At 40.4% G+C, this 26883-nt stretch overlaps 2 protein-coding genes across 5 annotated transcripts; one reads left to right on the top strand and one right to left on the bottom strand.

The window, feature by feature from the left end:
• Positions 1-493: 493 nt before the first annotated feature.
• gls2b (glutaminase 2b (liver, mitochondrial)) lies at positions 494-14269 on the top strand. 4 transcript variants are annotated; one of them, XM_040159495.1, is made up of 18 exons: positions 494-666; positions 1786-1885; positions 1969-2090; positions 4234-4363; positions 4784-4863; positions 5282-5445; positions 6427-6485; positions 7495-7527; positions 7650-7708; positions 7865-7931; positions 9087-9137; positions 9295-9471; positions 9622-9753; positions 10180-10272; positions 10353-10414; positions 10792-10868; positions 12444-12507; positions 13018-14269. In XM_040159495.1, the coding sequence occupies exons 2-18, from the start codon at positions 1826-1828 to the stop codon at positions 13172-13174; spliced, it is 1587 nt and encodes a 528-aa protein (XP_040015429.1). In that variant the 5' UTR covers positions 494-666; positions 1786-1825; the 3' UTR covers positions 13175-14269. The 4 variants fall into 4 exon arrangements, with proteins under 4 accessions (XP_040015429.1, XP_040015428.1, XP_040015430.1 ...); XM_040159494.1 differs by lacking the exon at positions 494-666 and adding an exon at positions 789-1122; XM_040159496.1 differs by lacking the exon at positions 494-666 and adding an exon at positions 1146-1219.
• A 7682-nt stretch (positions 14270-21951) lies between these two features.
• LOC120807565 (elastase-1-like) lies at positions 21952-25885 on the bottom strand. The gene is made up of 7 exons (XM_040159761.1): positions 25837-25885; positions 25592-25695; positions 24776-24876; positions 24315-24440; positions 23386-23522; positions 23119-23261; positions 21952-22113 (listed from the first exon to the last, which is right to left on the bottom strand). The coding sequence occupies exons 1-7, from the start codon at positions 25874-25876 to the stop codon at positions 21952-21954; spliced, it is 813 nt and encodes a 270-aa protein (XP_040015695.1). The 5' UTR covers positions 25877-25885.
• Positions 25886-26883: the final 998 nt, after the last annotated feature.

Genomic DNA, 26883 nt, shown 5'->3' with positions numbered 1-26883 from the left:
TGTCTCACACTGATGTACACACGCTCACTCATGTAATCACGCATTTCAACCATCTGTGTAACATCTGGATTTTTCTGGATAATACATCTGTAGTACCTCGTGGTGTGTAAGATGGTCAAAATTAAACCTTAACACCTACTTTTTAGTTCACTTACATTTAATTCACCGTTATTTGTCTTGATAACATTTTTTTTTTTTTTTTTTTTTTGGAAGTTAAACTATCAGTTCAGTTAGTTATCATCTTAAAAATCGACAGCATGTAAATCTGGCCTGTTTTTATTCACGATGCTAAATTACCCGCTAACAAGTTGCCGAATCCATTCTCGTGGGCGGGAGACCTGTGTTTTTCCCGAAAGAGATGTCGAGCCTCCGGTTTGCTACTTCAGCTGTCAGTCAAGTGACAGCTGCCGCGTGTGGTGGTGTGCCTGTAACTCATTACAAAGACTCCCTGCGGCTTTCAAGTGCTCCTCGTAAAATTATATTTTCTCTGTGACATTACTGACAGCTGGTGGCACGTTTGTGATGCGCAATGTGCCCAGTGGCTACGTTTGCTAGTTTACACGGTTTTTTTTGTTTGTTTTGTTTTGTTTTGGGGTTGTTGTTTTTTTAGTCAAGTTGTGGGGCTACCTGGCAAAGAGTGAAGAGCGTAAAAGTGCTCAATATCAGGTAGGTAAAGTGGCGTTGTGAACAATACAAACTCTACATTAAATGTGTCACCTACACGCGAACACTGTCAACGTGGCAAAAAAAAAAAAAAAAGCACTTGTCAAAAATGCAAAAATTTCCGTCGACACGTGAAGGCGGCAAAACTTCAGCCCAGTCAGTGACCTCGCAGGAGCCTTCTGCTAAACCAGCCCGAAAGAAATACCTGTCACCGTGATCTGCTGCTTTTACTTGCGGTCAATCATAACTATTCAGAGCCGGTCTGGCGCTGCCGTTCGCCGCGGCCATGCACTGCCTGAGAGCGCTGCGTCTGCCCAGCTCCGCAAAACTCATCGTCCAAAACACAGACGCGGCGAAGAAGGTTTTCATCATCCAGGCTGCGTGTAGTCTGAGCTCTAAATCACCAGCCGCGTCCCAGCTGCCGCGACCGCCCAACTTCGATCACCCCCACCTCAAAAAGTGAGTGTCCCCGAGCGAGTTGAGAGCCGAGAGTCAGCACCTTTTTCACACTCAGGCCGCCTCCACACTGTTGAGAGGAATTTTACCTGGGCCTCCTGTAAGAACTGTGTGCGCGCGCGTGTGTGTGTGTGCGTGTGCGTGGGTGTGTGTGTGTGTCAGTCACATATTTCAGAAAGTGTTTACAGGCACATTTCACAAGGGCCCGGACAGTGCATTGCGAATGTACAGGTCTGGCAGTTATGATGCGCAGTGTATCATGGACACAAGTGATATGCAGAGGGTGGGATATTTGGTGTGAACATCTCAAAGAAAAATGATCCAGCCCGGAGTTATCCAGTGCTGCAGAAGTGGTCATGTCCGCTCAGCTGCCAGTGAGCGGACATGAGGCAACCAGCACTTTGAGCAGCATTGGCTTTTTTTTTTATATACATATAGGTGAGAAGTTAATGGTGGCATGTGAACAGTTTTCAGTACTTGTATGTTTGCATGAATGGTACCAATAGAACTTGATTGGTTATTTAGAAGTTAACTTTGACATAACTTATTAAAACTTTTTTTTTTTTTTAATAACTTTGGCTAGATTGTCTTGTAAGTGAACCCCCAAGACTGGGGGCTTTCTTTTTTTTTTTTTTTTTTTCAAGAGTTTACTATTCACTTCACCAGGAATGTAGATTCAAAGCCTCCCAGCTCTGGAGTGGAAGACATGCTTTTCTACACCATCACAGAGGGAAAAGAGCAGGTCCCCATCTCATACTTTACCTCAGTAAGTAGCATGAAAACATGCTAATTATCTACTCTTCATATGCGAAAAACCATCTATCTGTAGCATCCATTGTTGCTTCGCAGGCCCTGAAGAGAACCGGCCTTCAACCGTCTGACCCTCGTCTGAAGGACTGCATGGAGAAGCTTCGACGGGCCCTGAAGGATTCCGCCGGTGAGGTGATGATGGACAGGGACCTTTTCCACAGGTGAGACCGCGGCAGATCTAGAATCAGTTGTATGGCGCCTTTCAAACACACAGGCAACGGGCTTAGGAACGGCTCACACGGGTAATAATGACTTCCCAAATCCTCCAGGCCGTGCTACTGGGACACAGATATGAAAACATGAGACAGTGAGCCTTTTTCACAAAATACGGTTTTGACAAGTCACAAGCAGGGAAAGCACAGGTGCTAATAATAAAATGAATCGTGTGATGTTTCCATTCAGCTGCGCCAGTTTCAGGGTCCTGGTATACACTGTCACACGCTCATGTCTTACTGGGACACCCGAATAGAACAGAGCCACTGTTGATGGTATTTGTGACACCCGTGCTTTTTTTTCCTACGACGATGAGTCAAAATGCCTGCTGGGACAAGGGCCTCCAGCGCACCACAGAGGAAGAGAGAGCAGACAGTTCACCGCAGCGCACAGTAACGTAGGATTTTTTTTCTCCCATCCGTAGTGTTACGGTATCTGTCCGTCCAGATTGTTTTGCTGTCGTTTGATTGGCTCTAGCTCGCCCCGCTGCAGTAGACAGGAAGAAGCTCCTGTATTGTGTCTGATTATTCGGAGTGACTGCGTGTGTGGAGACATGAGCACTTGATCCTTTGATCACCACAAAATCAAATGAGTTCCCTTGCATTACGGCGATTTACCGCCAGTATCTCAGGACCTCCGGTGAAATGTCTATGACTACAAAGTGCAGCGCCTTCGTTCACTCTCAGTCCACTGGCTGCTCCCTTTGTTTTCTGTTCTGGGGGTTTTATGTCTTTTTTCCAGAGCTACAGTACACTGTACCTTCAGTCTAAGAGGTGGGGTGTTTTGTTTTGTTTTGTTTTTTTTAAGCCAGAAATCATCTCCCACGCACTAATTTGCTGTACCCCCCGATACTGATGTGCTGTGGCTTTTATTTATTGTGCTCCTTTGAGTAAAATAAAACAAAATATGAATAGATTACCCATTTCTCACTTTAACTGGGGGATTAAAATACAGCAGATCAACAACTCAAACGCAGGCAACTTTAATGAGCAACAGTGCTCAAGCACTGCGCATTCAATCACACAGTCGACAGGAAATAAAAAAAACCATAGATTTTTATAGCAGTTCCCCCACTTTACTGCCTGTTCCTGAGAGCATTGCTTCTCCACGTTGCCCCTCATATTTGACATGTATCTCAACGCTGACTGTCTCGTGGTGTTTTGTTTTCCATTCACTACCCAGTGAAGGCATGAGACCACTACAGACTATTTTTAGTCCGACCTTCCAACAACAATCCATTTTAATGAAGGGTTTGTTGTATGTGACTTGCTGCATGATTGTCTCTCGGCCCGTCTGTCCCTTTGTCTCTCTTTTTTGTTCCCTTGTCTTGCACACATACTTTACTTTCACTGGTTAGAAGTAATTCCGGTCTAGTTTTTATGCAAGATGAAGAATGTGGAGGACTTTAGAGCCACAAGCGATTGATATTATACTGCGAGCACATTTATAATGCACTGCAATGTAATGCTATACTTTGTGAATGTCACTTTGTTGAAGTTTACAGTGCCAATTGTTTAGTAAGACTGTGTCTGATATGTAGTGATTCTCCCCTATGGTCATTTTTTTTAGGCTGTGGTTTGTGCTGGACTTTTATGAAATTGCACGACACTACAATACGTTTTAAAAGAATTCACCTGACTAATGTCACGGAAATACGCTGATATTTCAAATAATTTGTTATCATTTCTTGGATCTGCAATCAACCCTGCATTTGCTTTTAAATAGGTAAAGATAAATATCTAATAAAAAACATATTTTCTTATCACTGTTTTCTCTGTTGATTGATCTATAGCTAGCCATTCAAGTCATTCAGCACTTCAGTGAAACCTGTAGGCAGCCTGTGGTAAATTCAGTTTTATGTAGCGTGTGTCAGGTCATGTCAGCTTTATATACTGTCATGCTGGTGAAAGCAAAGGCATGTTGCTCAGACTGATAGCTTGCAGCTGCTCCCCACTCTTACTGAGAATTGCATGCACGCACGCGCGCATACACACACACAGACACACACACCGCATGTACTATGTTATTGCAATAACAAAGAAAACATCTAATTTTCAGTAAGTGCTCTGCATTACGTTGTTTATCTTTCAGATGTGTTGGTGGAAACGTCGTCTTGTTGATCCAGGCCTTCAGAAAGAAATTTATCATCCCTGAGTTTGATGTGTTTGCACAAAAAATCAATGAAATCTACAACAGAGTGCAAAACCAAAGTGATGGGAAGGTATGTGTGTTGTTTGTTTGTTCCTTATGAATGGAAATCTTAGTTGTGAATTTCCGGCTCTTCTGTGTTGAGGGAAATGCTTCATATAACGGGTGTAGAAACATGGAAAAACAGCATGGTTTAGTCCCTGCATACATGTGAATACTGATTCTTATACCTACCGCATTTCACATATTGTGATATGTCCTGTATGTGGTGTAGTCAAGAACAATTGACAGTTAAATGTTGCCGTGGCTTTTTTTCAAATTCATGCTGCTGACAGAAAATGCGTACTGTAGGAATCCTTACTGTGTCCCATTTCACTGACTCTTCCTTACTCCATCTGCCTACTCCTACAAAATCATTTTCTACTGACATCTTGTCTAAATCGGAAATTGTGTGATCTGACTTCTGTGTTTCCCTTGTGCTTCCTGGCTTTAGGTCGCAGACTACATCCCCCAGTTGGCCAAGTTTAGCCCAGAACTGTGGGGCATGTCGTTGTGTACAGTGGATGGCCAGAGGTAAGAAATCCAGATTTGTACTTGACCAAATATTCTCACCCCAAGGTCCATTCAGTAGCAGTTCCGGAGCTTTCGATCGTATAACACGATCTTCCTTTGCAGATGGCGTTTTCCCACTCGTCATTGAACTGTATATGTTTAAATTTCAGTTTTTCGGAACACTACAATCACTTCTCATCCATGTTAGCCTAAATCTTGAGATGGATTTGATTTCAACCATGCTGAGAAACTGTGTGATATGGTTGAAAGCTCTCGGCTCACCCTCAAACTGCCCAGTCGCCGCTGCTGAGTGACGACTGCTGTCACGACTGTGGTGTTCCTGGGTAGACCGGGTGTGACACTTAACGTGGGCCTGGAACCATAATTTCCGGGATCCTTTGCTTCTCAAAAGTTTCGTCTTGGTTCCTTTTCCCTCCAGGCACTCAGTGGGTGACACCAAGCAGCCGTTCTGCCTGCAGTCCTGTGTGAAGCCCCTGCAGTACGCCATCGCCGTCCATGAGGCGGGAACGGAGGAGGTCCACCATTATGTTGGCATGGAGCCCAGCGGACTCAAGTTCAACATGCTCTCACTGGATGATGAAGGTGTGTAAGGCCCTGTCGCTGTGCTGTTGGACTGTAAATGACACTTCTAGTTTGAAGCGACAGGAGAAAGAAACCTATAAGGTATGAGTAGATACGTACAGTATGTCTGCTGCGCCAGACAATTTACTTCTAGGAGTTTCCTTTACTGACTGTAACGCTCACTGGATGGATTACATCTTCCTCCAGCTGAAATTTCTACCACATCATATCTTTTTTAAAAGTTTAGGTTTTTGGTTTTTTTTGCTCCGAAACAAGCAAGAAATGAAGCCGTGGACGTCTTCTAATTACACTGGAGAGGGGCAACCAAAACAGTTTATCTCTCTCCTCAAAGGACAACCAAATAATGAAGCAAGCCCTAGAGCTGAAACCATTAGTGCATTGGTCAACTGACAGAAAATTAACCAGCAAACTATTTTGCTTATTTATGAATCGTTTGAGTCATTTTTCAATCAAAGCTGGTCACTTTCCATTTTTCTCTATTATTGTCGCTGTTTTTAAAACATTCAATTGACTAAACAAACAGTTGTTTGGTCATAAAAATAATCAACAGATTAATCGATAACGGAAAGAAGTGTGAGTTGTGCTGTATTCAGCTTGTTTTCTGTTTTTCTCAAACTAGCCTAAAAGTAACAAGTGAATTACAGCCTGTTCAGAATTTCAGCTGCATGAGATTTAAAAAGGACCAAGTACTTTCAGGAAATATTAGAGTTGATTGTGATGTGTTCTTTTACCCCTTTGTTTTAATGTGTCGATGGGTCTGCAGCTCAGCATGTTCAGAACATGTTTCATACACATGCCAGACAAACACCTCAGGTCCCTTCACGACTACGTGAATTTTTTCTGTATTTATTACTATTTTCTTTGCTTTTTCATATTTGGTCTGACCGATTAAATTAAATGAAACTCCCTTTTTACAAAGCTGCTATTTAGTACGGAACCCCTCATCAACGTGGTACCTTATCTTGTTGTCCTTTCCTCCAGATAAACCCCACAACCCAATGGTGAACGCTGGAGCCATAGTGATCAGCTCTCTTATCAAGGTAAACAGATGGACATGCACAGCCTGGTGCGTGATAATTGAGTTAGCACGTCCAGTACACAGCATGTCCGTGCCATGGAAAAATTCACTGTTACTTGTACTTCGGAGTCCCACAAGTGGTAGACTGTGTATACTTTTTAAAAAGTTAACTGTATAATTTGAATTAATTAATTATCTTTAAAAAATGACAAGATTCCCACTGGTTGGGGAATTTGTGGAATGTCTTTAAAATTTGGTCTTGTCCATGCATGAAAAGTCTGGAACAATCTTGCTGTAAAATGCATTTTGTAGATTGTTGCAAGCACATTCATCCCATTAAGTGCCGGACATTTGTTGTCAGTACTGTTTTGAAGTTTTATAGATGATTTTGTGTGTCATTGAAACATTTTAATTAGACCATGGCCAACAGTTAAAACGGTTTTCCGGAAAAAAACAGCCGTCTTGTTTTTGTGACTTATTTTAAATAATAAACCCCATTTAGCCCCGTTATGTGCAGTGTGTTCTAGTTTAGAGCCTGCAAGTCGCTGAGCGAGTCTGCTGATGTGACGATGATCTTTATGACAAAGCCCGGGGGAAATGTTATAAAGCAGCAGTGGCAAGTTATTTATATAACTTCAAAATATCCTGATACATGGAATATTTTGAGAAATCTCTTATTTTCTGAATATCACGGCTTTTCTTTGGCATATTCACAAGGTTTGTCTTACAGATTCAAACCAGAAAACAAAAGGGATCGGAAGGACCTTTTTTTTTTCACGGGTGTTTGTAGTCCTGTTTTGTGAAATGCCTCCTGACCTCTGCCTGAACTCTGTGGTTTATGATCACTGCATCTTTCCCCTCTTGCTGTACCCAATGATAATAGGATGTTAAATGATGCAATCAGCGATACATTCATGCATCGTTTCACCCTGTGTTATTAATCACACTGAAGTCATATTTAGTTTTCATGAACGTGGCAGTTGCAATCAGCATATTCTTATACAAGCAAACGACTCTCGCTTTGTTTTCAGCCTCGTTCAAATAAGGCAGAGAAGTTTGACTATGTAAGTACTGTGCCTCGGACTTTCTTCTCTGTTACGACCATGAATAGCAAACTGTGGCATGATCATCTCAGTGGACAGAGAGACACTGCGGTACACATACATTTTTGTCTTCATTTGCCTAGGTTATGGAGTTTGTGAAAAGGATGGCTGGCCAAGAATATGTTGGATTCAGCAATGCCACGTGAGTACACTGTCAAATAATTAAGAGGTATGTTGTCGTTATATATCTTCATTTAACACACCTAAGTTCCACGGCAGTGTTAGGCAGATCGCCCGTCCACTGCCCCATTGAATTATTGTTGTTTCAGCGTTGACCCCTTCCGATTGTCTGTCTCAGGTTCCAGTCAGAAAAAGAAACAGGTGACAGAAACTTCGCCATTGGATATTACATGAAAGAGAAGAAGGTCAGTTACAGTACATTTTCTTACAGTGCTAAAATATGCAGGATTATAAACCCTTTTTATTTTCTGTTGCATCTGTTTGAGAGAAAGCTTAATGTTTACACACTAACTGGGTGTTGTGCTTTCACATGTATGTTTCATGTTCTTTTACAGAGTTTGTACATAGAAATTGGGCTACAACAAACCATTTTCTTTATTAAATGATTGGTCTATAAAACACCAGAAACCCTGAAAAATGCCCATAACAATTTCCTGAAGCCACAGTGATGTCTTTCAGTGTCTGGTTTTGTCCGACCAACAGTCCAAAACCTAAAGATATTCAGTTTTTTCATGATATGAAATAGAGAAAAGCAGCAAATGCTCTCACTGGAGAAGCTGAAACCAGAGAATGTTTGGCCTTTTGCTAGAAAAAATGACTCAAACAATCAACCCATCATCAGTAGATTCATTTTCTGTCAGTTGACTAATCGATTAATGGATTCATTGTTTGAATTCTACATATTATATACAGTGGCAAAGATAAGCTAATCTTTTGAAAACCTAGATATCATTGTTTTCCGGGGGGGAAACAACATATTTTCAAATGTAATAATTTTCAGGAACCAGTAAAAATATGCCTCTTCACTGTACTATTTTCGTTATTTTACGTTTTTTCTTTTTTAAGTTTTTTTTTTTTTTCCTTTGGATTTTTGAGCCCAATATTCCTACAATTATTTCTAGCCACAGAATACAACTAAGTCTTTTCTAAAATTTCCTTCCTTTTATGCTTCCAATAAAATATCAAAACTCGACTTTCCTTCCATTTTTGCTGCCCTCATCAGTTTGCTAGTCCAATCATCTTTGGGGCCAAATAAAACGCCTTCTCTGTGGCCTCTCCATACATCTCCCACACCCCTCCTTGCATCACCACTTCATCATGTTAGAGGGGTTATGCGTGACCTTCCCCCATGGCGCCACCCCTGGGAGCTGTGTTGTCGAGGGTAATAGTCCCCGGTAGGGTCTCCCAACGAGAAAAATTGATCTCGTTTGAGGGGCCAGACCAAGAGAGAGCTTTATGAATTGGCTGACATAATCTTGATTTTCTGATTGAGAAATCATCGTATATCTGTACAATGTTAGTCAATCAAACAGTCATGATGATCGCATTTCATTCACCAGTGTTTTCCACCTTGGGCGGATATGATCGATGCCTTAGACTTCTACTTCCAGGTAAACTTCTATGTCATGAATACAGCATTTCATGAAGAATCATTAAACAACCTTTTTTTTATTATTATTCATGTGGATCCTGATATTAATTTAGCTGAAACAAAAATACTGTAGTTCCAAACGTCTCAACCATAACCTTACCCTCCTCTGCTCTCAGCTGTGCTCAATCGAGGTGACCTGTGAATCAGGGAGTATCATGGCTGCCACTCTGGCCAACGGGGGAATTTGTCCGATCACAGGCGAGCGTGTCCTGAGTGCCGAGGCAGTGCGGAACACTTTGAGTCTCATGCACTCATGCGGCATGTACGACTTTTCGGGCCAGATGGCTTTTCATGTGAGTAACCACTAGAAGGTGACTGTACCACCACACCACCGCTCTAACCCAAAAGCAAACCCATACTCGTCGTTCGCTGTGAAGGTAATGCCTGTTCGTTTGATGACCTGAAACAAATCCCACACAGAGCTTCTTGCTCTCATCTCCCAGGTGGGCTTGCCTGCCAAATCCGGCGTGTCTGGTGCAATACTGCTGGTGATCCCCAACGTGATGGGAGTAATGTGTTGGTCTCCTCCGCTGGACAGAGTTGGAAACAGCGTCCGGGGAATACACTTCTGTCAGGCAAGAGGAAGACGTGCACTCTGCCTTTTGTGTCTTTGCATTTAGTCTCTTTCTAGCAAAGAAGTAGATGCTTTAATAAATATACTTATCAGCTGTTATGGGATTATAGCATCGAATCATTCTGATGGATTACTGTCTGCCACTGCCTTTTTCTTCTTCTTGTCACCAGGTGAAGCCAAAGTGAACTTTATACGCAAGCCAAAAATCTGAAAGTTTTGACTCAAACCATTAATATCACCAAGATGTAAAATGTAAAGCTTTTCTACAGAGAAAACAATGTGAAAGAGGTTGAAAATAACGTCCAGATCACAACCTATTGGTCATCTGTGATGTAGCAGCTCCACAGTGACTCCATAGGTTTGTGTTTTCAGTTGAATCCTTGTGTTTTTCTCTTTTAACTAAATAAAAGCTGTATCTTATCCTCAGGAGCTCGTGTCACTCTTCAATTTCCACAATTACGACAACTTGAGGCACTTTGTGAAGAAGCAGGACCCTCGCAGGCAGGACGGGGATGACAGGGTGAGTTGCTTTCTCAGTTCGTTTATTGCGTTAAACATGTTTAGTGCCTCTGTGTTTATGCTACTTCCCTGTGTTTGCAGAACAAGTCTGTTTTCAACTTGATGTTCGCTGCCTACAGTGGAGATGTGTCGGCCCTGAGAAGGTGCATTACCAGGAGGCCTGATTATTGTCTTTCTTGTATAATAAATGGCCTTGAATGTCAACACCAGGCCTGAGTAATGGAAAAAAAAACAAACAAACCATACAGACGGTGGAAAAATTCAATTAAAAATGAACATCAAGTGTTTTAGTGAACTGTAACAAACAGCTTCAGTGCTGCTCGGCATAGATTTTCCGAGTGGGAAATCTACTGGAGGTGAAACAGCTAATTTCTGCGTTTATTTCTGTCTGGTTTGTAAAATATCTTATAAACTCAGTACCTTACGCTTGCCCATTTTTTCCTGCTACATCAAGGACTGACTGTTCACTTGCTGCCTAATATATCCCAATATATAACTGTACTTTTATTTATTCCTTCAGGTTTTCGCTCTCATCCACAGACATGGATCTGAAAGACTATGATTCTCGAACAGCACTGCATATCGCTGCAGCAGAGGGTGAGCTCCACGTGTTCTGTTCATCCGTGGTTCTTAATTTTCATTCAATGAATGAGCAACACTAATGTCAGTTCCACAGGAAAACTCTAAAACAGTCAGGCAACAAATCTGTATGACCAAAGGGCAAAAAATAACATTCTCCACTCTTAAAGGTAAAAGGAAGCATACAATTCTAAAAAATATGAACTCCAGTAAAACATAACAGAAAATAACACTTAGTTTTGAATAAAATATCCTGCTATATGCAGTATATCCTTCAAACCGTCTCTAACTTCTCAAGCATGTTACAACATTTTAAAGGCCCTCAACACCTATAATCCACCCAAGCAGGTGTTTTCACTTATGCTGCCCGATTAAAACCTCTTCTGTGGACTGCATGAGTATATAAATCTCTCTGACCCTCCTTTTCTTGCACAAGGTAGGAGAAGTTACACCTTTTTCATTTGTTATTCGTTCACAAATTCATGAATTCATGAATGATTGTTCCAGCACAGCTGCACCCAACTTCCACCCGAACAGAATCCAATAATAATAATTTTCAGAATAAGTGAAAACCCCGTGTGGGCGGGCAGGGCCTCTAACTAATGTGTTATTAGAGCTGAAATTTGTAATTTTTCTAAAGCATGCATTGATCTTGTGTGGTGGAGTATGGTAAAACATTTAACCTGGCGCCTTTACTGTGGCTGGAGACGCCCTGAACTCTGCTGAGACACGTCGATTGCCCTGTCGAGGCACCTGACGGAACGGGTGCGATATCAATAATGTTTCACTCACTACATAGCTGGATGCCAGCAATGGTGAGGTGAGACATAACAAGTCACTTGCCGTGGTTTTAACATGACACACGTGCAAAGTTTCAGTAGTTCTGCAGTTTGTTTTGTTTTTTTTTATCTCAATGTGTCATCCGGCAAAAAGATTAGAGATTTTCTGTTTAACTACACTTGTTAAATTATTTGTTGCAGTAATTAGTTTTAACGTCGTTTGTTTTTCGTGAGTGACTGTACAGGTTCAGTACCTCTGGCTCACGTTGTACGAGACCACTAATGAATCAGCCCACAAACCCTTACAGAGCACCAAAATGTTCGATTATTTGTCTTCTGTTGCGGTTTAAGTTTATTCACAGCGCAGATTTAATGCTCCGCTGCAGTGTCTTCAAGAGTAACATTTTTCAGAAACAACCTTGTAAGCAAGGCATTTGTTTATGAGATAAAAAATGGGAGTGATACGTGTTTTCTTCCAAATGAAAAAGGCAGAGCTTTGCACTCACTAAATCTGATTCCGAGTTGGATTATGACTGGAGGAAATGATCGTACATCGTTTATTTTTTCACGCCGTTTGTATTTTCAGCAGTTTTCTTTGTCTTTCACAAGTATTTTCGTCAACCACAATTTCTCATGCTGTTAGATAAAGTTGTAAATCAAGAATAGATTGCTAGTTTTATGTGGTATGAATTTAAGGTTTATGCTGCTGTTCCATTGCTTTTTGACACCAAAGTGTTTTTCAGAAAAAGGTTGTCTCTATTTGATTGCCCCTGATGGGAAACTAAAAACTGGCATGTTTTCTGTTTATTATCAGGTCACATAGATGTTGTGAACTTTCTGACGGAAACTTGCAAAGTTGATCCATTTGTAGAAGACAGGTGAGATTGGCATCTCAAACTTCTTTGTATCCTTTAGCTTGCATTTTCTTCACTGCTCCTTATGTCATGCATTTGATCCCGATCAAATATTTTAACATCTAGTTCTATTTTCTTTGCAGTCATTTGCAAGTATCATTTTATGTGCAATCATTTCGATAACACATTATTTAGATGCATATTCATTCCCATCTATCTCCTGAAAATGTGGTTTCTGATTTTAAGAAGTTATTGAATGAAAGCACAATGTTTTCACCATGAACTGAAACTATACAATTATCTCACAGACCAAGACATAAAAAAACAACTTGATTGAGAAAATATTTAGTAGTGACTCAATAACAGATTAATCACGAGGTTTAATGCACTGTAAGGGTGAACCTTTTGAGCTTAAATTGTCTTTACCATATATTGTGGATCCCTAATTGAAAACTGTGAACCGCTCAAAATTCTCCTCCATAATCTATCTGCTAATTTCCCTCGTCTTCATGACCTCTCCTCCTCACTGTGCAGGTGGGGGAACCTGCCAGTCGATGACGCCGTGCAGTTCGGACATGACGAGGTGGTGAGGGTGCTGAAAGACTACCAGCAGGTCTGCAGGCAGCAGGGAACGCAGCGCACTGAAGCTGCGCGTTCCCCGAAGCTCGACACCATCGAGGGCATGGTGTGACGTCTGCATAGGGTCCCCAGGCTGTGAGATGTCAGGGCATTTGTGTAATCTGTGAAGTTTGAAAAAAAGAAAAATCCATTTGTAACACAGAGAAAGAGTGCCGAAATGAACCAAACTGATCGACCTATCCGGATCTACCCTATCCTTTGGTTAGGTCACTTGACTATATCAATTAACTATGCAGACTGGTAGTTGCAGCCGCAAATTTTGGTGAGAAGAAAATTGTAGAACCGTGCAATTAGAATATATAGCAGGGCCAAAAAAATACAATAACACAACAGAAATAGTGCAATTATTAAAACAACAGAGCAATAACAATTAATATAACAATTGTGAGTTTTGAGCTGCCTTACATATAATGGGAACAGTTTCAGCTTAATTTCATCTACTCGCACATAATGTTCATGCTGTGGTAACGTTTATGTACAATTGTATGGAGCAGAGCTTCAGGATTGTTTAAGAGGGATTTGATGAACTCAAATATGGATATTTATACCTACAGTGCTTCTTATAACTCACAACAGTGCTTTACATTTTTACTGTTATGTACTTTTATTTTCTTATTGTGCCATGTTGAAAACCATCCCCTTTAAATACCTAAAACTCTCTGGTATGTGTGGATGCGAAAACTCAAGTTTGATCACAATTCTACATGATCCCAATAAACCTTATGTGGGATTTGTTGTATATATTTTGTTCTTCAGCTGTAAATATGTGTACTGGGTTCCTGAAACAGAAATACAGTGTTATAGAGAGTGTTATAATATTTATGTAATTTTAACTCTGCATACACATTAAATTCCCAAACGTAATTTATTATGTGGAATATTTTGACATTGAGGACATCCATTAAGCCTATATTATTTATACGCCACCCATAGTTTCATTTTCTTTTGGGTTTATGAGGTTAGTCAAAGCATCATGCAGTCAGCAATTTGTTATTAAATATTAAGCAGCATCCACTGCTGAAAGCTGGAATAAAGATAATAAAGCAGCAGGAGGTGGCTGGTTTTAAATACTATTATTGCAAGACCGTGTTAATAATTATTATAGTTTAAAATGATGAGAAACCATTAAAAAAGGTAATGAGTTCAATTGTGGCTACAGTGCATAAAACCGATGTATGCAGAGTCATGGCCAGCACCTTCAACCCACTTTTTCTCTTTTTCTATTTATAGATTTAAAGTTCATCAGTCTTGCCAGATTTTTCCCTTTACTGGCCTCGCTGATGTAGCTGATTTAGGCATAGGCTGTGGTCGCAGCCGCCAAACACATGTACTTCAGTTTTTCTTGCAACCACCGGATGGCACTGTGCCCCTAACAAATAAATGTCTGTGATCTCCACTGGTGAACCCACAGCGTCCATTGCACTGAACATGCCTGGATCCCTGAAGGAAAGGAACATTGTGGAGCAGAAAAGACCTTATATTAGACTGACCTGACAGCCAGAGAGAGACTGCTGCCACCTGAACAGTCCGTGGTTGTCCTGATTTATTCCTCCACCGCAGCAACAGGCAGGAAGCCGTTCTTCAGCCGGGCAGACAAGCCTCCACCAGCTAATATGAGAGCAGACATTAAACTGAGCTATTGAGCTATTTCCTCACATTATCTTTCTCATTCAAATACAGTTTTAATCTGCCGTATGGATATGACTCCTGCATGGGAAACGCATGCAGTCGACTGGATTATGTGTAGATGAGAAACAAATTATGACACCTGCTACTTTGAATGATAAAAGGAAAAATCTACTACCCATTGCTTCATTGATTATGTAGTAGTTTACTATGTTGAGTGGTGGTCTCTGTTTTCTCTAAAGCACGCAATAAAAACAACCATTCACTCTCAATCACTATCTTGTGGAGGCTGGGTTTTCATGCGGCTCTCTGCCTTAAGGAGGACACTGGGTGTGGTATCAGATCGTGCTCTCTGAACGGGAGCTGACATTTTGTTGCTCGCCACGATAATGATGGTTTTGGATCAAGTACTCCAGCTGCACAAAACAAACTAGGCCTCTTCATCACCATGGCAGACAGAGAGGTGTTAGTTATTTAGGATGTTTAATGAAGCTAGGACCAAAAAAAAAAAAGGGAATAGGAATGAAAGGGAACCCTGCAAGCTTATAACCAAATTTTCAAGCTTTTCGGGCTGAGGAGTAAAACAAGACTCAGTCGAAACCTAATCTATGGCTGGACTGCCCTTTATCTGTTTGCTTCTGTGCTCACATATTTAGTCATTTAATACAGGTGAATTCCCAATAAAGCTGTTCTCAATTACATGTTTTTCTCTTGTCAGACAACGGAACAAGTATGAAATAGTTACTGAAACATGGCCCATTAAGACTACATGTTAACCAGTCACCTCCAAGCCATTTCCAAGCTGCTGCTCTGCACTGCTAAAACCCTGGTTTTATATCCACAACGTCGTCTGACAAAATCAACCATATACATGGTTATATACAAGGTTATATACATGGTTATATACAAGGTTATATACATGGTTATATACAAGTTAAAGACAACGTCTGTGCTGTGATTTCAGCTATTTTACTTGTAAAATGATCTCTCAGAGAGAGAGTTAGAAGCTCATTCCTGTCTATGTCAGCTTCCGAGCGGTCAATTGAATGAGACACATAGGTGTGCCTGCAGAGGGAAAGCCTGACCTCGTGCTTGCGGGGAAATACTTGCGACTCTCTTCTACGGAAAGTAGCTAAGGTTTGTCTAAAAAGTTTGCCAGATTTGTCGCTAGGGGCTTTTGTGAAGAAAACTCGCTAAAGGGGTGGTCAGTAAATCTAGCAACAAAGGCGCTAAATTGGCAAGACTGCCTCTAAACACCCCCTGATGACGCAACACAAACTGTTTGCCCCAAATCATTTTGAAGGATCGACTGCCAACAGGGAAACTCCAACACTTAGTCACATACTCACTCACTCAGTCAGTCAGTCACGGTCATTGGCTTTTATACGGCTGGCTCTGTCCTTGCAGTCCAGCCAAAAACAGGCCTAATTCTGAGTGGGCAGGTATGAATTATGTGATTTTTTTTATTGCTTTAATCGTATTTTAGTCTGTAAGTTACTGTCATTTAGTCATCGTTAACTGCTAGCAAGCAAGTTAGTTTTTGAAGATTGGTAATCGATATTTTTAGCCCTGCTGCCAACAAGGCTTAGAAGATGATATAATGTCAGTCTGTCCACTCCATAGTTTGGCTCCAGACTGAAATATTTTCACTACCATGTGGGTTACCATGAAATTTTGAACAAACAGTCATGGTCCCCAGAGGATGAATCCAAAAGACTTTGCCGATCCCCTGACTTTTCCTCTGGCGCGACCATGAGGTTGGCCTTTGTGGCTTTGACTGAAATCTCTAGACGACTATTGGAGGGATAGTCATGAAATTTTGTGCACACCCTCATGTCCCTTCCCAGGAGTAACTGTAATTACTTTAATGATATCCTGACTTATAGTCTGGTGCTATCATCGGGTTTAAAAAGAATAAGGTTTTTTATTTATCAGTTGCAGTTAATGATCAAATACCTGCAAAACTAATGATAGTCCCATCAGCCTCAGCTGTACTTTGTGTTTAGTGCTAAATAGCAAATGTTAGCATGATTACACGATAAACTGAGGTGATGAACATGCTAAATACCTGATAAACATCAGCATGTTGGCATTGTTATTATGAGCGTGTTTTTGTTTTGTTTTTTTGGCATTTTCATGTTTATAATTTAAAAGACAGAATTGAAGATTTTCAATTACTTACAAATTATCTTCCAAAGTGGCAGGTAATCAACCAGCAAATTTTTCAACACACAGTCAAGCATTTGTCCGCTAGTTGGTGTTACTTTCCCACACTGAAACTAGCGATGACTTAATCAGCTACTGTACGTGGAGGTTTGTACAGTGACTTAGCAGAGGTCGCTGGGGGACAGGAGCTGCCCAAAACGTTGGCAGGAGGCTCAGCTGGATGTAGGATCTCAGGGTGGCCTCTGGACCAACCCGTGGAGACCCAAACCTAAGGTTACTATAACGGTATCGAGGTACTGTGCGAGGACCTATGATAATATTAGGCAGAATTTGTTATCACAGAAGCCTATCCCTGACAGAGTATTGAACTGAGAGGTGAACATTTTTCATCACAAGAATATGATTAATAAAGCAGAGCAAAATGATGAATGGAGTGTAATTAGTCCTACAAGTGAACTGTTTCTCATTGAAGTAGCGAATATAACGTCCTCACAGAGCTATTACAGATAAATTGACCTTTGGATTTTGTTACACCGGCTGAGAAAAGTTGTAAAAAACGTATATATATTTATTATAATTTTGTGCTTTTTCGCTCATGTAATGATGAGTAAATTAGTTTCAAAATGTTGACTGGATATCTCAAAGTCATGTGCTGTGCTGATTTAATTTTCACCAAAGCATTATGTTGTTTTTCTAAGGAATTCAGAATTTATAGATCATGTGACAACAGTTACAGACACAAACTGTGTCAAAACAGTACCTTTTTAGCACATAGAATAAACACTACCTTGAAAATTTTGTATCCTAAATATAATATGTCAGTGTTATTAAGTCAAACACCAAATAAATTGCTTCCCTCTTTTTTCTATTAAAGACAGTTGTGGCAAGTAAGTAAGAACATTTATTGAAGTACAGTTTTGATGTACAATACTTAATCTAAGTGTTCCCTGCTACTTTATACCTCTACTCCAATGCAGATTAAAGTACCTTACAGTGTATAAAGTACTTAACAGTACCTCCACCCAAACCAGCTAAAACATGTAAATACTTCTTACATGTTAATATGTCAATTCAATTCAATTCAATTCAATTTATCGGCAAAGTCTCACCGGGGGGTTGTCTGGAAAGAGGAAAGAGAACATAATACAATACAGGTTCCACATAGAGATGTATCATAATAATGAGACTAATAATAAAACTAATGATAACAGGCCTAATAATAATAATCATCATCATCATCAAACAAATTATTATAATAATAATTATATTATTATAATGAAAATAATTGAAGTAGTGGGTGTTGAGCAGGATCATCGCGGCAGTAGGTGGTTTGCAGTCACAGATCCAGACTCTGCAGCTCCAGAGGCAGAAATACCTGCAGAAAGCGACAGGAGGAGAGAGGAGAGAGACAAAAAAGCACAAAACTAAAGGAGAGAGAACAATACCAACTTAGTAACGAGCACTGATGCAATATGAATGCGTACAGTTGGAGAGGGAGAGGAGGAGAGAGGAGCTCGGTGCATCATGGGAAGTCCCCCCCGGCAGTCTAGGCCTATAGCAGCATAACTATGGGGATGGGTCAAGGCAAGGCTAAGCAAGCCAAGGCTAAGCCAGCCCTGACTATAAGCTTTATTAAAGACGTAGGTCTTAAACCTACTCTTAAACATTGAGAGGGTGTCTGTCTCCCGGACCCAAACTGGAAGATGGTTCCACAGCAGAGGAGCCTGATAACTGATGCCTCCGCCTCCAATTCTGCTTTTGGAGACTCTAGGAACCACAAGTAAGCCTGCGTTCTGGGAGCACAGTGTTGTAGTGGGGTAATAGGGTACTATGAGCTCTTTAAGATATGATGGTGCCTGACCATTAAGGGCTTTGTAGGTGAGGAGGACAGGATGTCAGTAATAATAATTCAATAATATTATCTAAGGTTTATCCTATATATTTTTGACATTCAAGAAGTTCACATTTCCTTCTCAAACAAGTCTGAATGTTCCCAGGAATCGTTAGAGATGCAGTTGGGGTTCCACTTAGCTTAAATCTATATCAGATCCCTGTGTTGCAGCAAGAAAATATGACTGGAGGATGTAAAGTCCCCATCGTTACCATATGGCCACACGGCTGCAGAGACAAAAACAAAATGTTTCCCACACACACCAACAATCAAAAAAAAAAAACAGACAATATGAAACTGTTTACCAGCTGACCCGTGAGTCAGTACTGTTCAGACAGTGGGTTTCTGCCCAGGTATACTGTCAAGAGCTGCCATACCTGAGCGACAACGTGATTTTGCTGGGTCACGGGGTGTAAAAAAAAAAAAAACAGTCACCTCCATCATACAAGGGACCATTGTCTATATTTAAAGAATCTCAGGAGGGATAATATTTCTCGAATGAGGTAAATGTTTAATGTTTAATTCATCCAGTGCGTGATGGACCAGAGCCAAACTGACTGTCCCTGCAGTTTAGGCTTGTTTAATTTAACTCCCACAACTGTACACATATACACTGAAATATTGCAATATAGTATAAAGAACTTCACTATGCAAATACTGGCAGTATTCTTTTCTATTATACTGCTATTATAATTTCCTATTATACTGTAAAATATGATTTTTTTTTTTTTTTATTCTTGGTAATACCATTTTTACTTATAATTCAATTACTTGTTCAGGTACTGAAAACTGTGCAATATACATAATAACCCACATCTGTTTGGTACACACTGCAATAGACCTCAACATTGCTTTATTTCCAATAACTTGCTCTACTATTTAATATGGCTGTTACTTATACTTATCTGCTCTAGTCATGGGATTTTTAGGACATTTTTATATCTTTATATTATCTTGTTTTATTCTCACTACTTTTCTTTATTTTACACCTTACTGATTATATTGTGTTTCCACGAGCACATTACTAAGTTTTCTCACTGTTTGTACTAATGTGTAGGCTCCTGTAACAAAGTATTTCCCCTCGGGAATTAATAAGTATCTATCTATTCATCCATCTATCTATCTATTGAGTGCTGGCAATATCAAAATAACTGGCTATGAGTTTAGTTGTCCTTACATCTCCAAGATACTTGTACATACCTCTGACCCTGCTAAGCAAAACCTGGAAGTAGAAAGACACTAACTTACTTCCTCAAAGCTAAAAGAGCTGTTAGCAGCAGCAGAATAGTTTGTGCATGCCAGAGCTTCCAGATAACTCTGCCTCTCTTCATAAACTCAGTATGTATACTTCATACTGTTTAAATGTAGGACCTGTGCTGTAGTAAGCGATACGGGCTGCTCTCTTTCCTATAGCGCAGATGTTTTCCATCTCAAGCTTATCTACCACAGTCAAGGCCATTATGCGACTTTGAAGGTTTTTTGTGCTTTTTCTCATGCTTTTGATATTTGCTGTTTGTTTTTCATCCACTAGCCAGTTCATCATTTTTGACAGCTATTTCCTTCCCTTTATGGTGTAGGTATTGGTGTAGGTAGATAAATCATATAACTTCAGATTGACTAAAAAGTACGTTTCATGTTGCCAGCAGGGATTTCCCCAGAGCTGATTTGTCCAAATATTTGAAACACTTCGGTGTATATTTTCTTGTCATGAATAAGGTATCCATCTTAGAGATAGCATTGTATTTTGGATTTGCTCAGATCCTGAATGTTTTCCTTTGGGTTTCCTGTTGGCACAGTGATCTCCTCTCATAGTCTAACAGAGAAGGAACAGACCTCAGCCCCCATGACCCTGAACTAGCATCGATAAAAGAATGAATAAAAAAAACACTTAACGATAGACTGCATGACAATTGAATGTAAATTCATGCCACTAAGGAATTTTTACATGTATATTTGCATGCAGTAAGTAAGTCTGAATTCTTAATGTCACACAGAGATGAGCACACTATTTCTAATTTGCAATAATTAGAAAAAGTGCATGTAATTGAATTCACCCGCATTATTTCTTGTATCCACATAACACCTGTATGTACTGAAACCCAGCTTTCCAGCTTTCTGTTGTTTACTCTGTCATATGTTGATACACACATTTGTGCAGTTGTGAATTATTCATATGCAGTGGATATTGCAAGTCGAATACAAAGGTATTCTAAAGTACTGAGTTTGCTGTCTAAGATTTCTTCCTTACACAGAATCATCTCAAACTATGTCTTTTAATTGGACTGTATTTTGACAGTTAATCTTATACTTTACTTCATCAGCCTTTTCCATGTTGCACAGCTACTTAATTGTTAACAGGGTAATGTGCTCTTCCTACCTGTTTTAAAGCCTCTTTTCATGATTTGAAGTCAGCTTATTTTGATGTATCATTATTATTTGATTTTGATGTAACTCTACGTTTCCTATAATCTTAGCACATATTCCAAAAAGTACTTTTGCAGCATGTCCACTGCCTCACTGAAGGCAATACTTAATGATCCCTTTTGTGACAGTGTAGCTGTCACTTTTAAAATCAATTTAGTAGCCAAAGGTTTTTCTCGCACAAATTAGTTTATATGAAATACTGTTCATTAAAACTGCTGTCTGAATAGATCTCAAGTAGTCTATTTTTCCAGAACCTAAATTAAGCTTCATTTCATGGTACTAATGCTTTTATAAAATCTTGAGATGACCAATGTCTCCCACACAAAACTATAGCACAAAAAATGAGGTGAGGCAAAAGGACGTTAAAGGACATTTTATTCTGGTGGAGTTAGACAGAAACAGAGACAAATCCAGAGTCTTCTCTCGTCTCCATGGAGATGGTGTTCTCAACCCATGATCTGGCAACATAAGGACAAATGGATCATTATGTGATTGTCCTCAAGAATCTGAACAAAATACTGCACAAATACATGTATTTGTAAGGATGAGTGAATGTACAAATCGTATTATGAAATCCTGCAGTTACTGCATATAGCTTGATTTATAAAATTAAAAAAAAAACAAACACTTTAACAACAAATGCATAACCAACACTGATTGAACTGTGTCATGTTTGAATGTTTTTTAAATATTTGGTACTGTTTGATTGATATGGGTGAGTGTTAAATACTGACGCCGTTCATCCAGCTGATATAGGCAGAGACACGGGTGAAGACGGTGGGCTTCCTGTAGGCGTTGCAGCCAGAGGAGGACACGAAGCTGGTCACTCCGTGGACGACCCATTTGCCGTTGACACTGCAGTTCAGGGGGCCACCGGAGTCACCCTGGATTCCGAGAAAACACATCCCAGAGGGACCTCAGAGCCAAGAATTCATAACTGATGGCTTTATTTCTGCCCTTTTGAGCAGAGTTGGACAAAATACCCAGTTTTTCAAACAGCAACATGTTCCCACTTTAATCTCAGACAGCCTTGAGCACGTTCGTGCAGAGCATGAGTTTGCAAGACTTTGACACTCCGTGCAGCTTAAGCACTAGCCTGGATCTTTGTTACTGACTTATGCCCCTGCTGATGCTGCAAGTAATCCCGCATGTGTCCTCCAAAATATCTTCCTTGACAGGAAGGGGTCAGGCCTCAGCTCGGTGGGAGACATTCAATTTCACTTTGTCATGGTGGAGTGGGACTGAATTCTGACAAGTTCTTTCCAGTGTTTCTCCCTCTCTGCTTAAATCCAAACATCACTCCGGCATTCTTTCAAAATCTGAGCTGGGAGGAATTTGTCCAGCTGAAATAGAAAACTTTCTAAAAAGAGTTTATTAGTTGTGACTAAGGGCTTTGTAAATGTTTCATATATCGGTTTCTCATTCTTTATAGATCAGTAATAAGCATTAATAAGACGACACATTGGTTTGATAGGCTGTGAAAAATTGCTTTGGCCAGTGTTTATCCTTTCTATTTGGTAATAATATGGTTATGAATGTTAGTAATCCGATGAATACTTGCTTAATACACTGTTAATAAATGCGCTTGGTCCAGATCTTCAGCAGCTCATTTTCTCAAGGTCAGTGGTCATATGGTCCAAATGTTTTTCTTATTAATGGCGTAAAATTGATCCATAAATTCTAAGTAATTAATTTGTTAACCCTTAATAAAGCCAGTAGTTACAACTTTTAAACCCTTCATAAAAGGGTGGCTTATTAGAAAGCGTTACCCTGAAATAGCTGTCACGCCCCAGGGATACTGCCCCCAACTTCTTGCTCTCGAGTCGTACAAATAAGTGTCAAATGTGGGAATGGATTACAAAGTCCTTTCTAAGACCTCATTGGCTCACCTGGCAACCGGAGTCGCTGCCGCCACCAGCACAGACCATGGAATCCTTCACAGTGCTGCCCCACCATCCGTAGCTAGAGCAGGTCTTGTGGTCAACCACAGGCAAGTACGCCTGCTTGAGCTTTGCAGACAGCTGACCTCCGGCTGGGGACAACAGAAGGGCTGTGTCTTACAACTGGATCATAGACGACTGCATACAGCTTTCTCTCTGCGTGTAAACACTGAACCGATTAATTTATCATGTACTGTATCATTAAGCCAGACTTACTCCGGGTGCGTCCCCATCCGGTGATGTAGCAGCGGTTGTTGTGGGGCAGGACCTGACCAGAGGGAGGCAGGGCGCCGAGCTGGACGTAGTTATTCAGAGAAGCATCAGAGGACAGACGCAGGAGAGCAATGTCCCACCTAAGGGTCAGAATGCCCTCAAGTCAGTGAGCTATAAATCTTTTCCCTGTCTTCATAAAAGCTCATTGTAATGGCCTTTGTTTAAGAGAAGGCTATTGTGTGTCTCTCAAGTAGAGTTTTTTAGGGCTAACTATTATTTCATTATTAATGAATCTGCAGATTATTCTCTTGATTAATCTACTAATTGCCTGGTTAATCACAGTTTTCTAAAGCCCAAGATGGGTCTGTAATTCACTTGAATTGTCTAATTCTCCCTTTGTCCAAAACTCAAAAATATTTAATTTACAATGTTCAAATCTTCAAGCTGGAACCACATAGTGTTTGTCAATTTATCTTAAAAAACATTTAAAAATTTAATTTAAGCAATAAATTGATTATCAGCATAGTTGCTGATACATTTTTTGTCAGTTGTCTAATTGTTTCAGCTCCAGTTGGGACATACTGTATGACTGGTTGAGTTTTCACAATGTATGTTCAGAATAATAAGTCTAGGAAGGTTTTTTCAGACAGCAAAAAGTAGAAATAAATGAGTATTTGTAAAAAAAAATAAAAAAAAAAATATATATATATATATATATATATATTTATATAAACATTCAAAATGAAATATCCACATAATGTGGCTATTATATTAAACATTATATTCCAAAAAAGCCTTCTGACATTTTTCATAACTTTTACATGTTGACAAATAACTACATGCATAGTTTTTATATGTGGTGTATATATATATCAGTATTTTCTATTTTTTGTATGAAGAAGTGGGTCAAACTATGTCAAGTAACCACTAACCCTCCAGCAACATTGTTGGAGTTCCAACGGGGGTGGATGTAGACGCGGCTCACACTCATGTACTGCTCTCTGCCCTCGTGGGAGTGGATGTTGTGATCTCCAAGAACAACGCGCCACGTCCGGGAGCTGTGGACATAAAAAAAAAAAGAACATTTTCATTCTTCCACTGTCTGTCAGTTAGTTGTCTCTAATAACCCAAAGACATCTGCTGAAAATCCATATTTTAGATGGAAAATATGTTTTGTGGGGACTTGTCAATTTCATTTGAATAGCTGATTCAAATGGAGAGCTGAAACGCTTTATGTCTAAGATGGCCTGGCTATGTACTCAAGCCACCAGGAAATATAATGAAATATATTTATGTAAATGTTCAGCTCTGTCAGAACACATATCCTGCTAATCACCCATATCTCTTTTAGATCTAGGCTCAGCAGCTATTCTGTGATGTGCGAAACTCCCACCGGTCCACGCAGTGAGCAGCGGTCATGACCCAGCCTCTCCCGATCAGTGTTCCTCCACAGGTGTGGTAGTAGTTGCTGCCAGATTTGTACTGAAGAGAGATCTAAGGGGGGAGAAAAGCAGATCTGAATATGCATGAAAATATGACCGGCTATTAATCTGCTACGATAGTGGCACAGTCCCGGAACATCATTCATATTTTCCTGCTGAAACAATGTATGTGTTTAAGCACAAATGTCACTGTTGACTCTGTGTTCCAGTAGGTGGATTTAAACTGAAGAGAGATCTAATGAGACGACAACAGAGCATTATAACTAAAACAAACTAAACCATTCACATTTTTGTTAAATGTGTCTTGGCAGCATTCCTGACACTGGACTATGATTAAAGACATGTAGACCCTTAAAAACATTATACTTTTTACTTCACTACATGGATTTAACTCACTAGTTACTTTGACATACGTACAAAACATATGACCAACGTATGAGATGATGCACGATTATGGATTACAGGCCCTGCTTACCCACACAAGTGTTTTCAGTTGTGTGGCTGATTTGACCTATTGATGCTGGGATTCACATGAGGTCACAGTGCACTAGTATGAACGATGGAGATGTAGCTTGTCCCACAACTAGATTAAGGGGAACGAACGGACGGTCCTGGGGGAGTTTGTAGCGGAGAGAGATCTAAGATTTTTCCTGACACCTCAGACCGACGCAAGTATTTTCACATTGTGGCATGGCTACTTTCACTAATGTAAAGGATCTGAGTTCTTCTTCCTCCACTGTTGTGGAGTCAAACAAAGCGCACTGTACCTGCCAGGGCCAGGAGTTGGGTTTGGCCACTTCACCTCCCACAACTCTCTCCTCAGCACTGCCGTCCTCCAGGTACCTGGGCTGGGGCTCCAGCTCAGCCAGCACTGAGCAAAGCAGAAGCACAACAGTCAGACATCATGTATTCAAGTGTGTTTGGAGTCGTGTGTGTGTGTGTGTGTGTGTGTGTGCGTGTGTGTGTGTGTGTGCAGAACAGCAAAAGGGAGGCAGAATCGGATGGTTTTTACCGAGGGCTGCGAGAGACGTCAACACAAGAAACCTGAGCATGTCTGCAGTCTCCTGAAGCTTTCTGTGGAGTCTTCTGTCCACTACTCTTTTATACCTTCAGGGCCCCTTCTGCTGATTTTGTGTTTTGTGTGTGTGTGTATGTGTATGACTTGTTCAGTCCATCTGTGACTGTCTCACCGTTATCACTATAGTGGATCCATACGTGGAACAGCTGACTCAGCTATGAATTCATTTTTTCCCAGCTTGTATTAGCTTTACCGTCAGTTGTGAGATTGTCCTTTACTGTACGGCTCTTTCTGTATTTCACTACTAAACCTTCACCTTTTGTAGCAAAGCAGTTTTTGAGGAAATGTTACCTCGTGTTTTTACTTTAATACTTACTTGCCCTCATCAAGTCAAGTCCAGTCAAGTCAGTTATATCCATATAGCCCAATATCACAAATTACTAATTTGCCTCCAGGGGTTTAACAATCTCTACAGCATATGGCACCCTCTATCCTTAGGACCTCAAGTCATTGTTTGCTGCATTAAGGGCAACTCACAGCTTGCCAAAGATAGAGAGGGGCTCAAAAACAGCACACACTAGTACATTCTGATATTTTCCTCAAGTGTACCTGTGCTGTTCAGATGAATTTTACTCTGCAGAGTCAGTGTGTATGACTTTGTTCTCCTTCCGGTTGACTGGAAAGCCAACTGGAGGAGGAGCGGGGGGAAAGAGAGCAAAACATATTGCAAGTTTCACATAGAGATGTATAGTAATAATAATAATATTAGTATTATTACTACTAATAATAAGACTAATAATGATAATAATTGAAGCAGTGGGTGTTGAGCAGGACCATGGGGGCAGTTGGTGGTTTGCAGTCACAGATCCAGACTCTGCAGCTCCAGAGGCAGAAATACCTGCAGGAAGCGACAGGAGGAGAGAGGAGAGAGACAATAAATCACAAAACTACGGGAGAGAGAACAATACCAACTTAGTAATAATGCAATATGAATGCGTACAGTTGGAGAGGGAGAGGAGGAGAGAGGAGCTCGGTGCATCA

Source organism: Xiphias gladius, chromosome 21, assembly GCF_016859285.1.
Source record: "Xiphias gladius isolate SHS-SW01 ecotype Sanya breed wild chromosome 21, ASM1685928v1, whole genome shotgun sequence".
Classification (NCBI taxonomy): domain Eukaryota; kingdom Metazoa; phylum Chordata; class Actinopteri; order Istiophoriformes; family Xiphiidae; genus Xiphias; species Xiphias gladius.
Note: the sequence above shows the minus strand (reverse complement) of the source record. Positions and strands in the feature narration are given on the sequence as shown.